The sequence below is a fragment of the Rhinopithecus roxellana genome, chromosome 18 (genome assembly GCF_007565055.1).
Source record: "Rhinopithecus roxellana isolate Shanxi Qingling chromosome 18, ASM756505v1, whole genome shotgun sequence".
NCBI classification, from domain to species: domain Eukaryota; kingdom Metazoa; phylum Chordata; class Mammalia; order Primates; family Cercopithecidae; genus Rhinopithecus; species Rhinopithecus roxellana.
The window spans coordinates 56,020,348-56,032,510 of NC_044566.1; the positions used below are offsets into that span (position 1 = coordinate 56,020,348).

Consider the following 12,163-nt stretch of genomic DNA (forward strand, 5'->3'; position numbering starts at 1 on the left):
GAGACACAGTTGGTGGGTTGGGTTCATTATTCTGATGTTCCTTCTGAAGGTGAAATTTGCCTTTTCTACCTCCCAAAGCATCTTCTAAGACAGAAATATATGCTTAATGGGTGCCTAAATCAAACCTGATCATAGACATAATAGCAGCCCTGTACAAATAAGCATGGTATCCTTGGATTAGAATTAAATGTCAGTGACTCCTAACAGGTATGTGACTACATCTGGGCCTCAACCCCTGTCTTACTGACTAGGATGGTGGAGTGAAGCTACAGCAGGCAGTGCTTATTCAAATCCCTTCACTCATCTGTCTAGGCTGTCCCTTCCTTCCTTTACTAATCTATGGAGAGCTACCTGGGAAATAAAGAGACAGGAAGGAAAAAGCCTCAGAGTAGCCATTTATCAACCGTGAATATCCCTGGATACCTTGGAACACTTAATCCTAATAACATGCCACGTTTACAAAACCAGTTTTGAAGATGCTTGAAATAGAGATAACACTTTTAATACTCTCAACAAACATTCCAGACGAATATGTCAGCCATGATAATTAGTAAATAAGTCTAACACATGGTCATAAGACAAGCAGTTTATTGTTTAAAAAATGTTGGACTATATTACAAGCTACTAAAGTCTAAGGGAACCTAAATTCATTTACATTTGTAAAATGTCATCTATATTGTAAACAACATTAGTTGATCCAAACTGCAGAAGCCTATGACAATTAATGGCACTTCTGATGTGGAGGTGAAGTTCTGGAAGTGCTTCCGTTCAGAAACTTATTGTAGAAGAAGAACTGAAGGTGGCTCCATGAGGGACACATGCAGGTACCTGAAACAAGACCAAAAGCAAGGTCAGCACAAGCCAAGGACTTCAGTTTGATAAAATCTCAGGCCACAGAAAACTTTCCAGTAATTTTAACAGAATGGAAGGAAGTTGGCTGACTACAAGTATTAAAAGGTGACAAATTATAAATCTAGATCTCTTCAAATTTATTTGTAAATTTGTACATGTAACCTTACTTTTCCAACCTGGCACCAGATATACAATTTAATCTATTTTTAATCTAGTAACCATTACTATAACCCATTAATCTTTAAATAGAGAGCTAAGATATGAAAATGTCAGTGACTTACTTTGGAGCCTTGTACTTCTCCCTAATTGCTTGCTGAGGTCGATGGGGTATATCAAGGTACGCTTTATGAAGCTCACTCAGGCAAGGCACAATTTCACTTAATGAATACCCTGTAAATGCAGCAAGGGTTTCCGGCTAATCAAGACAAAAGAAAAAAATTGCTTCATGTAACTTTACATTAGAAATCTGAAAATAACCAATTTGAAATAAAGGGAATTAATCCCTTAGTAAACATTCACATTCATCTCAAAAGAAACCAGAACCCCCTTCAGAGACTTTAGATGGAAAATATCAGAAAGTACAGCCAGGACTCTAAATTTTCTCGTATTATAAATTTATAATGCTCAACTTGGGGCTGGATCACTTTCCTTGTTCCCTCATGAGTGAAATATTTACTGGCCCTTATAGAGCCCTGCTTGGCTGACCATTCTATTTGTACACAATATGAAAAATTTTTAGTCAAAACACTGCAGTGCTGGAATAAGAACTGCTTTAAAAAGGTAAAAGAAAATTTTTTAAAAAAGAAAATGCAGCAGAAAAAAACATAAGCATTCATGAAAATAAATGTAGACACCCCCCTTCTTTTAGTACAGCAGTGAGCCTTCAGAGCCAAACCTAGGGGTCTTTTTCTGATGTTGTCACCTTCTTGGGCAAGAGGCAACACTTTACTACCCTGTTGTCTTGAAAGCTTGAAGTGCAATCTTCTGGCCATCCTAATTGGACCCAGGTTTGTTTGTTTGTTTGTTTTAATATAGAGGGTAAAAGTCAACAACTTTTGCTTGAAGCAGTCAATGTACCTCAAGGGCCCTCCCTGAATACCAGTGGGCATTGGGGTTTCCAGGCCTGCTTCTGTTGAAGGAGCATGCGATACTATCTCCTCGACTTCCTGCAATCTCACTCCTCATAGAGTGAAGCCACTGAGTCAAAGCCATGAAGACTGACCTGGAAGACTCAGCAGCATGTGGTCTGCTGTCAAGATGACTAGATCCTCAGTGAACTAACTTGCCCTCATAAGAGGCAAGCCCATTCTAGATAGACCTTGAATTTCATCTAGAAAGAAGTTAGATCTTACCCAAAAGTGCTTGTTCACAGTATAGTTTGCCAGGCAAAAAGCTGCTGCAGCTATCAATGAAGGAAGGTATTTCAAGAATGGGTCTGCTTCAAGTAGACTCAGCTCTGCTACATACTAAGCACAAGAGAGGAAAACACATTGGAATTAGAAATGTGATTAAGGTCACAAGTAAGCCTGGAAATGGCAAGGAAATAAATGGTGTCTTATCTTTGTTCAGTCGGCATCTATAGAAATAGATGCTCAAGATTGTTTACTGGGTTAGTAATTGGTATGCCTGTCTATAACAACAGTAACATTTATGTTTTGGTAAAATGTCATTGCAAAAGTATTTGGCCTACTCCCAAAGGATAGGTGATAGGTTGCTTTTCTTATGCTTATGTTTATGCTGAGATAAAGTAGCACTGCTCTGGCAGCTGGAATTGGAACAGAGATTTTAGCCAAAAGACAAAAACATTAACGCTATTAATCTATCAGGCAAATGCATGCAGTTCAGAGACTAGGACAGCACCAGTGGGAACATTTCATATTAGAAGAAACATAGTAAAACATGTGGACATCCTTGCTACTCTATGCACAGCACATAAATACCAGATATCCTAGATTATGGTCGCTGGAAACCCAGTTGACCAAACCAATACTCCAATGCCTTCAACTAAAGTTCTATAACTCCAAACAACCAAATAATGCTCATTACTTAGTAATATATTAGGATGAGACTAGAACCATATTAAACTAGATTTACTTTGTTCCCATTCTATAAACCTAGGAAGTTTTGTTTGTATGTGATCTGTATCCAATAAGGGAACAGTTTCCAAGCTTAAATTTTTAAACAGTTGGGTGATCAGACAACCCGTGCCTGTCAAACATAGTCAATAGTAATGCCTTATAACCAAAAGCTGGGTTCTTAAAATTAGCTCTCTTTCAGCACTGGAACAGTTTTTCTGGGCCTGTGGGAAGAAAACCAAAAAGGAAAGAACTGAAGGATAATTGGGAAAAGTTGATTTTTACAATCCTTGGCATTGGAAGTTCCTGGAAATCACATGGTATACACACCTTAGCCAGGTTTTCAGTCCTGACGCACACTCCTTGTCGCCTCAAGTACTGAAGGAGAAACTGGTTGGTGGTTGGCACTGTCAGATCAAAAGCTAGAACTTTCAGAAGCAAGTGCTCCATTTTTAACAGTTGTCGTTTTGTGTATGTATCATCAGTGATATAGACAAACTCATCTACTTCAGGAGGATATATCTCTTCATATTTCCTGGGAAAGGAAGAGTTTTTAGAAGTAAAACTTGGAACCTATAGCTCTACTCCTGTGCTACCATAAGCCATGCCTCTTCACACGGCCCTTGCAGACTTACTTTGCAGCCACATATCCACTTAAATACCACTAAATGACTCCAGGCTATGAAAATATTAGGAGCGTGTTTCTGGACCAAGAGCATGATTATTACAAGGATATGTTATATTTACTGCTAGGAGTAGTAACAAATAATTTCCAACTGAGAATTTTAGCTTTGGGCCTGTGATACGCTGAAAGATTCTGAATGACAGACACTACAGGTAAATTCCTACACATTCTACAGACCTCAAATCATTTCACAGAAAAAAGTGTTAGGATTAACACAATGATAGAAACAAACTCCACAAGCCTCTAGTTTTTAAAAAGATGCTGTTCGACTTTCTCCACTGAATTAGCAAATGATGCTTATAGCCAAGAGACATAATGATATAATTTCACTATGATCAATTCTTTCCTTCTGCCTTTGTTTCCCCTTTCTTTAGGGGAATTTTGGCAAGTTTTTATGCATTAGCAATAGAATGTTTGAGACCAAAAGAACAGAAAAGAAATTACCACTCAGCGACAGGTCACTTAAAGGTAGCTCAGCCACAACCCAGCCCACACAATTAGGTGCTGTTACAAATGACTGATAGTAACAGGAACCCGTTGAAGTAGTTTATTCACTGTAACCAAATAAACCTGTTGTTATGGGCCATTTGCTAGATCATGAAGATAGCGTTTTGTAACCACACTGTCTTTAAATAGGACTTAATAGATAGGAAATAGCCAAAAGGTACACTGCAAAATAGTTAAATTAGATCCTGAATTTGAGCTGATGGCTGCCTTAGTCATGACATTGAACTTGTTGCTATAAACCACAACCAGGTGATTGAAGAGTAAACATGTGGTAAGATTCAGTTTCTCAGTCAATCCTGTGAAGAGGATGATCTTTTATCAAAGGAGACATGAATAGTTTTAATTATCAAGCATTGCATTTCTTCGATAAGAAATGGAGGACAAAAATTCAGTGTTTTGACAAGTGATAGTTTCATATTATGAAAACTGAAAGAACACTTACGAAGCCAAAAGAATAGCTGCTGTTCCCACGAGCTGCAGTTTCCCTCTCAGAACAGACATACATGAAAGGAACCTGTCCAGGAAGTTGACAGCCAGATACAGGGTCTCTGCTCGAAGCTTATATTCTTCCCCAACCTCCACCAGCCAGTCCACCAGAATCGTGCGCATGCCTTCCGTGATGTCCGGCTGCTTCTTCATGTAGTGCGCTTTGGGTCTGTGCCTTATCTGATTGGGAAAAGGTTTTGATATTTAAGTAGGTGCAATTTCAGAAAGATCATTCCACAATACAGTTACTATTTAAAAATCTCACAAGCAAAGGTTGGAAAGATCCTGATCAGAGCCAAATAAATCTTTATCATAATAAGGAAGAAAGTGTAAATTTCTGGTTCTATAAAGTAATTGTTTAGCAAATAACATGGGGTTGGGGGGGGCAGGGGAGAATGGCAATATGAATTATTCCTAAAAGTAAAATATTTCACATAGAAACCCTTTGAATCATGTAGAAATAGTCCAAGCAATTGCTACTTGCCATCACAATTATTATTTTTCATAGATATTCTTATGTTTAGCTGGCATAAGAGTGCCATTCACTAGTGGTTATGAGCCAAGAGTATATAGTTTATCTTAATAATAAGAGTTTGGGTCCTGAAGATTGAAGTAGAAGGTGGGAAAACTTACTTCAGCTTCCCTAAGGTACTGATAAATTTCTTCAGCGTATTCAGTCACATTTGTCACGTCTGTGCCAAGACTGGATATATCTTCAGACTGGGAGAGCAGAGATGAATCTACCAGCATAGGAGAAACTGCAAGAATTCAACATTGTCAGATAACTCATTTAATTTAACCATTTGTCCAAGCCACTAACCCTCCACAGGCAGTTGTGAATATAGTTATTTCTTGCTGTTTTTCTCTTGCTAGGTACTAGCTATTGAATGCTGCAGGCAGTTATAAATACAGGGTACCATCAGCCATCAGCCATTGGCAAGTTAGTTACCTGTGTTGAAATCCAGCAGGAAGTGCAGGTCTGACTTGAGTGTGCTGCTGTCTACTTCATACACATCCTCAAATGCCATCCCCTCTCTGCCCGAACAGTTGTCTCCGTCCCCCTGCTCTAGTTCATCCATGTAGATGTCAAACCCTTGCTTGGGGGGCTCTTGGACCCCACAGTCAGGGAGCGCTTTCTTTCCAGCTGGAGGGAAGGCATTTTCTGATCCAGAATAACACCTGATTCTTGTGGACCCCTAAAAAACGTTTAAATCTTTTGTTAGAGGCCACGTCAAAGACCACAGAGGCGATGTGAACCTCCGTGACTCAAACCAACAGCCTGGGAAGGTAAGATAAATTCTAAACTGAAAAATCTATGTCGGCAATTTAATTCCAAGAATAAATCTTCAAAAGTGTAATTTTTGCCCCCTTATCTTTGTCTACATTTGATATTTGGAGAAAGAGCTACCTAAAATTTAATCACATAGTTATCAAAGGAAACTCAAGATTGTAGAAAAAAGAAAACCTATAGCTCTCTTACAAAATGAAATAGGTACCACATATAAAGGCAAAACTGTAAATTGGCTTTTATATTTATAGCATCATGAGATTTTATAAGTAGTCTGCATAACTCTTGATGCAGTGACTGAGTTCCTACAATTCCCCTCCTCCTTAAATAAATAACTTTTTAGCCAGATGGCCCCTATAATGCTTCCATTTCATACCCAGTTATTAAGAAACATGATGATTTTGGAAGTTTCCAAACTTCCAAATGCTGCTAAATTCTCTTACAAGCCACAGAACCTTTACGTATGACATAATGCATTTACTCCTGGGGAAATTTCTCAGTCACTTCTCCTTTTTCTCTATTCTTATAACATGAACAATGGGAACAACTGTGGTGCCACCACAGTGAACAAGCATAATGCATCAAACACTGTTGCATATTAAGGTGAGCCATGCTAGATGGCGTGAATGTCAGCTGAGTCACGGCAGGTGGGCAAGCTCTACGAGCCTGAGCTATATTTATGCAAATGCCAGCTCTGTCTACCACATTACCATTTTGTTTATAATGTATCTTGATGTGTACTGTTGAAGGCGACTTCTAAGTTATGGTGGTTCCATAACTTTCCCTTTTATTTACCAAGTTAAATACATGATTTATGTCTAGCAGGAAAATGAACACTTGAAATCCAGCAGGTAGTAATGGGGGGGAAATCACAAAGACAACAAAGAGTCACAATCATAAGTTACTGTAACCAGCTAACCAAGTTACTGCTAAGTTTGACTCTTGCTACAACCAGGACTCCAAGTTACTGCCAAGTTTGACTCTTGCTACATAGACACTGTGTCCATAGGCTGGGACATATACTTAATAAACAAATATTTACTGAGTATCTACTATGTGCTAGAAGTTTTTCTCATGCCCATAATTTAGCAGTGAACAAAATGTTTAAAAAGAACTACCTGATGGAGTTTATATTCTAGTCTGTGGGAGAGGAAGGAAAACAAACTAGAAAAGACACAGTAGGAGCAAACTGAGCAGAGTGAGACAGTCACATAGGGCATGAAGACAGAAAGAAAAGAGAGGCCAATCATGAGGGACTTACCATAGGCCAATTAAGGATAAGTTTTCATTACTATTATTTTGTTTTTGTTGGCTTGCCAAAGCTGATCTAAGAATTGGCTTTTATGCAGGGACAGGAGCCACTGGAATTTGGGACAAAGGAGTGGTATAATCTTTTTATGTCTTAAAAGGATTATTCTGGCTGTGCACAGGTGTGGAGAGTAAGTAAGTCAATCAATTACAAAACTTGAAAATTCTAAGTGAGACAAAATAGCGATTTGAACCAGGAAAGTAATTGTAAACTGTGAAGAGTAGAATGGTTCTAGACATTTAAAAAGTAGAGCTAATAATATTTTCTCATTAGATTAGATGTGGGGTGACAGAAAAAGAGGAATCGAGGAAGACAAATGTTTGGAGGCTAAATAACAGGAAGGATGGATACTCCATTTACTGAGATAAGGAAGACTTGGGAAGAGCAGTCTGGGAGTAGGGAAAAGGACGGGTGTTTCGTTTTACACAAGCATGAAGTTGCTTACTATATGATCTAAGTGGAGATGCCAAGTAGACTCCTGAATGTGTGAGCCTGCAATAAAGCTCAGAGGCCCAGGCCAGCGATAGAAATATCAGTCCACCAAATAGAGAGTGTTTAATGCTAGGAGACTAAGAGGCTACTAAGGGACTGAGTGCAAGATTTAGATCAAAGACTAGGCCATAGGGCATTTTAACTTGTAGAGACTGGATATATAAGTAGCAATTAGAATATCAAAGAGTGGCCAGTGAGCTAGGTAGAAAACTTGGAGAGTGATGTTCTACAAGCTGAATGAGAAGAAATTATTTCAAGGAAAAAAGAATGATCAACCATGTCAAATAATGTTGATCAGTCGAGGAAGGAAAAGACTATTAATTGAGTCAAAATAGAGCAGAAAAAGAACTAGAGACAGAGAGCATTCATCCAGCAAACACTGTGTGCCATCCTGGTCAGGCCCAGGCAGTGTTCAAAGTAATGGACACACAACAGTGAACATGACAACCTAAATCAACACCTGGATGGAGCTTACATGTTACTGGGAAAGGCAACATTATATATGTCGAGATATGACAAACTCTCAAGATAGGTGGCTTTAAATGGGACAGCTTCTGTCCCATTACTTAAATTACTTTAAGCACTTAAATTACTTTAATCGACATGATGCAAACAGTTCCTAGACCAATTTCCTTGATATTGGAAAACTAACAAAGAAAATTCGTCACCATTTCTAGCTGAAAAAGGGACGGGTCAAGGTGATCTTACGAAATCAACTTCTTCCCTGTGGTCCAGATTCCAGGGTTGTAACACTCAGTGGGAGCGTTTAGTTGACAGGTTTTTAAGATGGAAAAATGGCAATATATTTGTATGCTTACAGGTTGGGCCCAGTAGAAAAGAAAAAACTAACGAGAGAAAGAAAAGTGGCTAGAGTGACATCCTTGAAGAAACAAGGAGACATGAGTATATTGTACACATGGGGTAGGGGGGCGACCTCGCATGACAGCAGGGACATAGCAGACACATAACAGGTTGTGGATGGCAGATTATATGGCACACAGGAACATGTGCAGATTCTCTTCTGGATGTTTCTATATTTTTAGGAAAATAAGATACAAAGTCATCAGCTGAGAGTGAGCATGAAGGAGGAGGTTACCGAGGATTAAATGGAGAAAGGAAGATGCAAAATAGATTTCTAAGCAGGTTGTAGAGGATAGATACAGGGAAATGCAGAAGTGGCACCAGGTAACATAAGAGGTTAGCAACTGGGAATTTAAAATGTGACCACTCAACATAGGCACAACTGACAATTCATAAGAACCAAGTCTCAGGCTTTAAGTTTTAAAAAGCAAACATCGCTAAGCAAATTAAAATTTGTTAAAACCACTTCCACTCAATTTTCTCCAAAGTTTTGAACAGATCACGTGAAGAGTCAGTAGATGAGGGGCTTCTAATCTAGTTTCTATCATAACTTTCTTTTGGCAGAGTCTTAAACCTTTCAGATTTTCTCACCTATGAAATAGGAAAGGTATAGTTTTTGTCTGTTAAGGTATCTATGATCAGTTAAGTTCACACAACTAATACCTGAGGGACCATTACCTGTTAGCGTAGCTGCTTAGTCAGTACTGGGAAGATGTCTGCTTTCAAAGCATGCTTTTTGGAGTAATTGAGTCTAGCCTAATCTAATCCTGATTTTAACACTATCCCCAATGAACACAGCCAAGATTATCCAGGTTTGCTTTAGGCACAGCCTGCATCAATGTGAACACTGCTCTGACCTGGAGGAACCCCACTTCCACAGTTTATTTGGAAGCATTCACATTTCCTTTTAGCCCAGCCCTTAAATTACTTTAATATACATAATCCAAACAGTTCCTAGACCTATTTCCTTGATAGTGGAAAAAATAACAAAGAAAACTAATCACTATTTCTAGCTGAAAACCGAACCCCTCAAGGTGATCTTAAGAAATCAACTGGCCTGCTACCGTGGCTCACCCCTGTAATCCCAACGCTTTGGGAGGCCGAGGTGGGCAGATCACCTGAAGTCAGGAGTTAGTGACCAGCTTGCAAAACATGGTGAAATCCCCTGTCTACTAAAACTACAAAAATTAGCCGGGCATGGTGGTGGGCGCCTGTAATCCCAGCTACTCAGGAGGCTGAGGCAGGAGAATTGCTTGTACCCGTGAGGCAGAGGTTGCAGTGAGCCGAGACAGCGCCACTGCACTCCAGCCTGGCGACAAGAGCCAAAATCCGTCTCGGAAAGGAAAGGAGAAAGGAAAGGAGAAGGACAGGAGAAGGACAGGAGAGGACAGGACAGGACAGGACAGGACAGGACAGGAAAGGAAAGGAAAGGAAAGGAAAGGAAAGGAAAGGAAAGGAAAGGAAAGGAAAGGAAAGGAAAGGAAAGGACAGGAAAGGAAAGGAAAGGAAAGATCAATTTCCCAATTGTCCAGATTCCAGGGTTGTAATACTCAGGGGGAGTAGTAGGTACAAAGGCAAGAGAAAAGCACCTGGCACCAAAGCAGGAGAGCCGTTCTCCACAAGCATCATTCCCAATGCGTCTGAGTCATTACCTGGCCACAGGTCCTCCTGTACTGCCCATTTTCAGTTAGCAGCCCTAGCACTGTCCTCTGCGCGGGATCCTGGCCCAGCGGGGCTCTGGTGAGTATCTGACAAGCATCGGGACCTCGGGCCACTGTAGCCAGCACAACTCCATTCTTGGGGTTGCTGCAGTGCATTGCCTCAGACTCCACAGGCTGCTGCTACCAGGGAAAGAGAAACAGACAGGCTGGTTACTCAACCCCGTCCACCCGGGGCTCCAAGGACACAAGAGAACCTCTAGGAGGGAGAGCACCAAGCAAATGGACTAACACCAATTGCTGATCTTCCCAGCAATTGTTAGTGCTGAAAGGGCATGAGCGACCGCACAAGCGATCAAAGTTGCTCTGAATTAAAACAGTCATTTGAATTTCTGAGGGGTTTTTTTTATCCCAAGACCTCGTGTTGGGCTGGAAGGAGAGAAACATTCTGACAAGCCTCCAAGTCGGGATACTAAACCCACGTTACCTGGAAGCTGAAATCTGGGAGCCCCGGTCTTCCCCAGCAGAGATACTCATCTCCCCAGCCCCCAATAAAAGATCCAGGGTACATGACTGCGGGAAAGCCGGTCTCCATCCCAAGTGACAAGCAGGGTGGTGCACTGCGGCCTCCTCCCACCAGATAGGAGTCCTCAAAACCTGCCTGGACCCCAAATCGGGCCCAGCTCTTCCCGGCGATATCTTTCTACGTGTCTGGAACAACTGCCAAGTGCACTGGAGGATCGGGTTAAGAGGTAGCGGCGGGCAGGGCCGAGCAGGGCCGGGCGGGGCCGGGCGGGGCCGGGCGGGGCAGGGCGGGGAGGGAGGTACCAAGTGATGAGCGATTCCAGCCTGGGAGGCGACCCGGCTCAGCGCTGCGGCTGAGCTGCCCACCCGCGTCTGTTGAATCGGCCAATCAGCGGCGTTCCCGGACAGCTCCCGGAGGGAGCGTTTCCATGCCGACCGCGGCTGGCGTGCGCTCCCCGGGGCCGCATCGCCATGGCGACCTGCTCACCTGACTCGCTCCTGGTAGGACGCGCCGCGACCCCTGGGCGTTCAGGCCCCTGCGGGACTAACGGGCGACTGCCCTCCAGCTCCAGCTGTGCGTCTCCGCCCGGGCGAGGTGGGGCCGGCCGCCGCCGTCTGCACACGTACCCTCTGGTCCGCGCCCCCGGCCTGGGAGGGCGGACTCGCCCACCCCACGATGGCCCCGGCTTTGGAAGGGACTGTTTCTGTGACCCGTTCTCCCAACAGCCGCTAACAACCCCCTGTAACGTCTCCTGCGCTGCCCGCTCCTGAGAACCCTGGCTCGGGAGAGCGACGCGGGGCCCTCGGGGCTGCGCAGGCTGCGGCGCCCTGCCCACGCTGGCCCGAGGGCGCGGCTCGCTCTGGGTGCGCTCACACACCTATGCTTCCTGCCTGGCGGCGGCCGGGACGCGGCGGGGTGGCCCCACGTGCAGTCGCGGCAGTGTGGCGTCTCCATCGCTGGGGGTCCTTGCGGGCGGCACCTGCCCTGCCCGGCTCCCGGTGCATGTGGCCTGCGAGACGGCAGAGATGTGGGGATTTAGGGTCGCACGTGGTGCTCGAGGTCCCCACGAGAAGTCTTCCCCCGCAGGCTCCTGCGCAACTGCGTGAAGCCGGCCCGGGAAAGCCAAGATTGTGGCCCAGGAAGAGGAAGGAACGCGGGCGACAGAGCTGGGGCTTGGGACGCTGAGGGGGTCGGTGGCAGCGCTCCGGGCTGGGGGCTGGGCGGGCGGTCTGGCCGCGTGGGGAGAGGAGTCCCTGGGGTCCTTATACGGAGGGCTCCTGGAAACCCGGGGGCTCAGACGCCTGCATAGGTGACTGACAAGCCAGGTGAAATAATCGAACTTTATTTAAAAAAAAAATGTATATATGCACACACACGTTACCAATGCTGTAGTCTGTTACTACTTTTGCTTTTTTGTTTAAACA

The 12,163-nt window shown here is 43.3% G+C and overlaps 1 protein-coding gene across 5 annotated transcripts; it reads right to left on the minus strand.

The window, feature by feature from the left end:
- Positions 1-559: 559 nt before the first annotated feature.
- Positions 560-11,871, minus strand: CCNA1 (cyclin A1). Of its 5 annotated transcripts, none has more exons than XM_010383100.2 (9): positions 11,226-11,563; positions 10,208-10,393; positions 5,555-5,801; positions 5,239-5,363; positions 4,562-4,785; positions 3,258-3,462; positions 2,205-2,318; positions 1,134-1,267; positions 560-828 (listed from the first exon to the last, which is right to left on the minus strand). In XM_010383100.2, the coding sequence occupies exons 2-9, from the start codon at positions 10,370-10,372 to the stop codon at positions 777-779; spliced, it is 1,266 nt and encodes a 421-aa protein (XP_010381402.1). In that variant the 5' UTR covers positions 10,373-10,393; positions 11,226-11,563; the 3' UTR covers positions 560-776. The 5 variants fall into 5 exon arrangements, with proteins under 5 accessions (XP_010381402.1, XP_010381403.1, XP_010381400.1 ...); XM_010383101.2 differs by having other exon boundaries at positions 10,208-10,396; XM_010383098.1 differs by lacking the exon at positions 11,226-11,563 and adding an exon at positions 10,701-11,115 and having other exon boundaries at positions 571-828; positions 10,208-10,396.
- Positions 11,872-12,163: the final 292 nt, after the last annotated feature.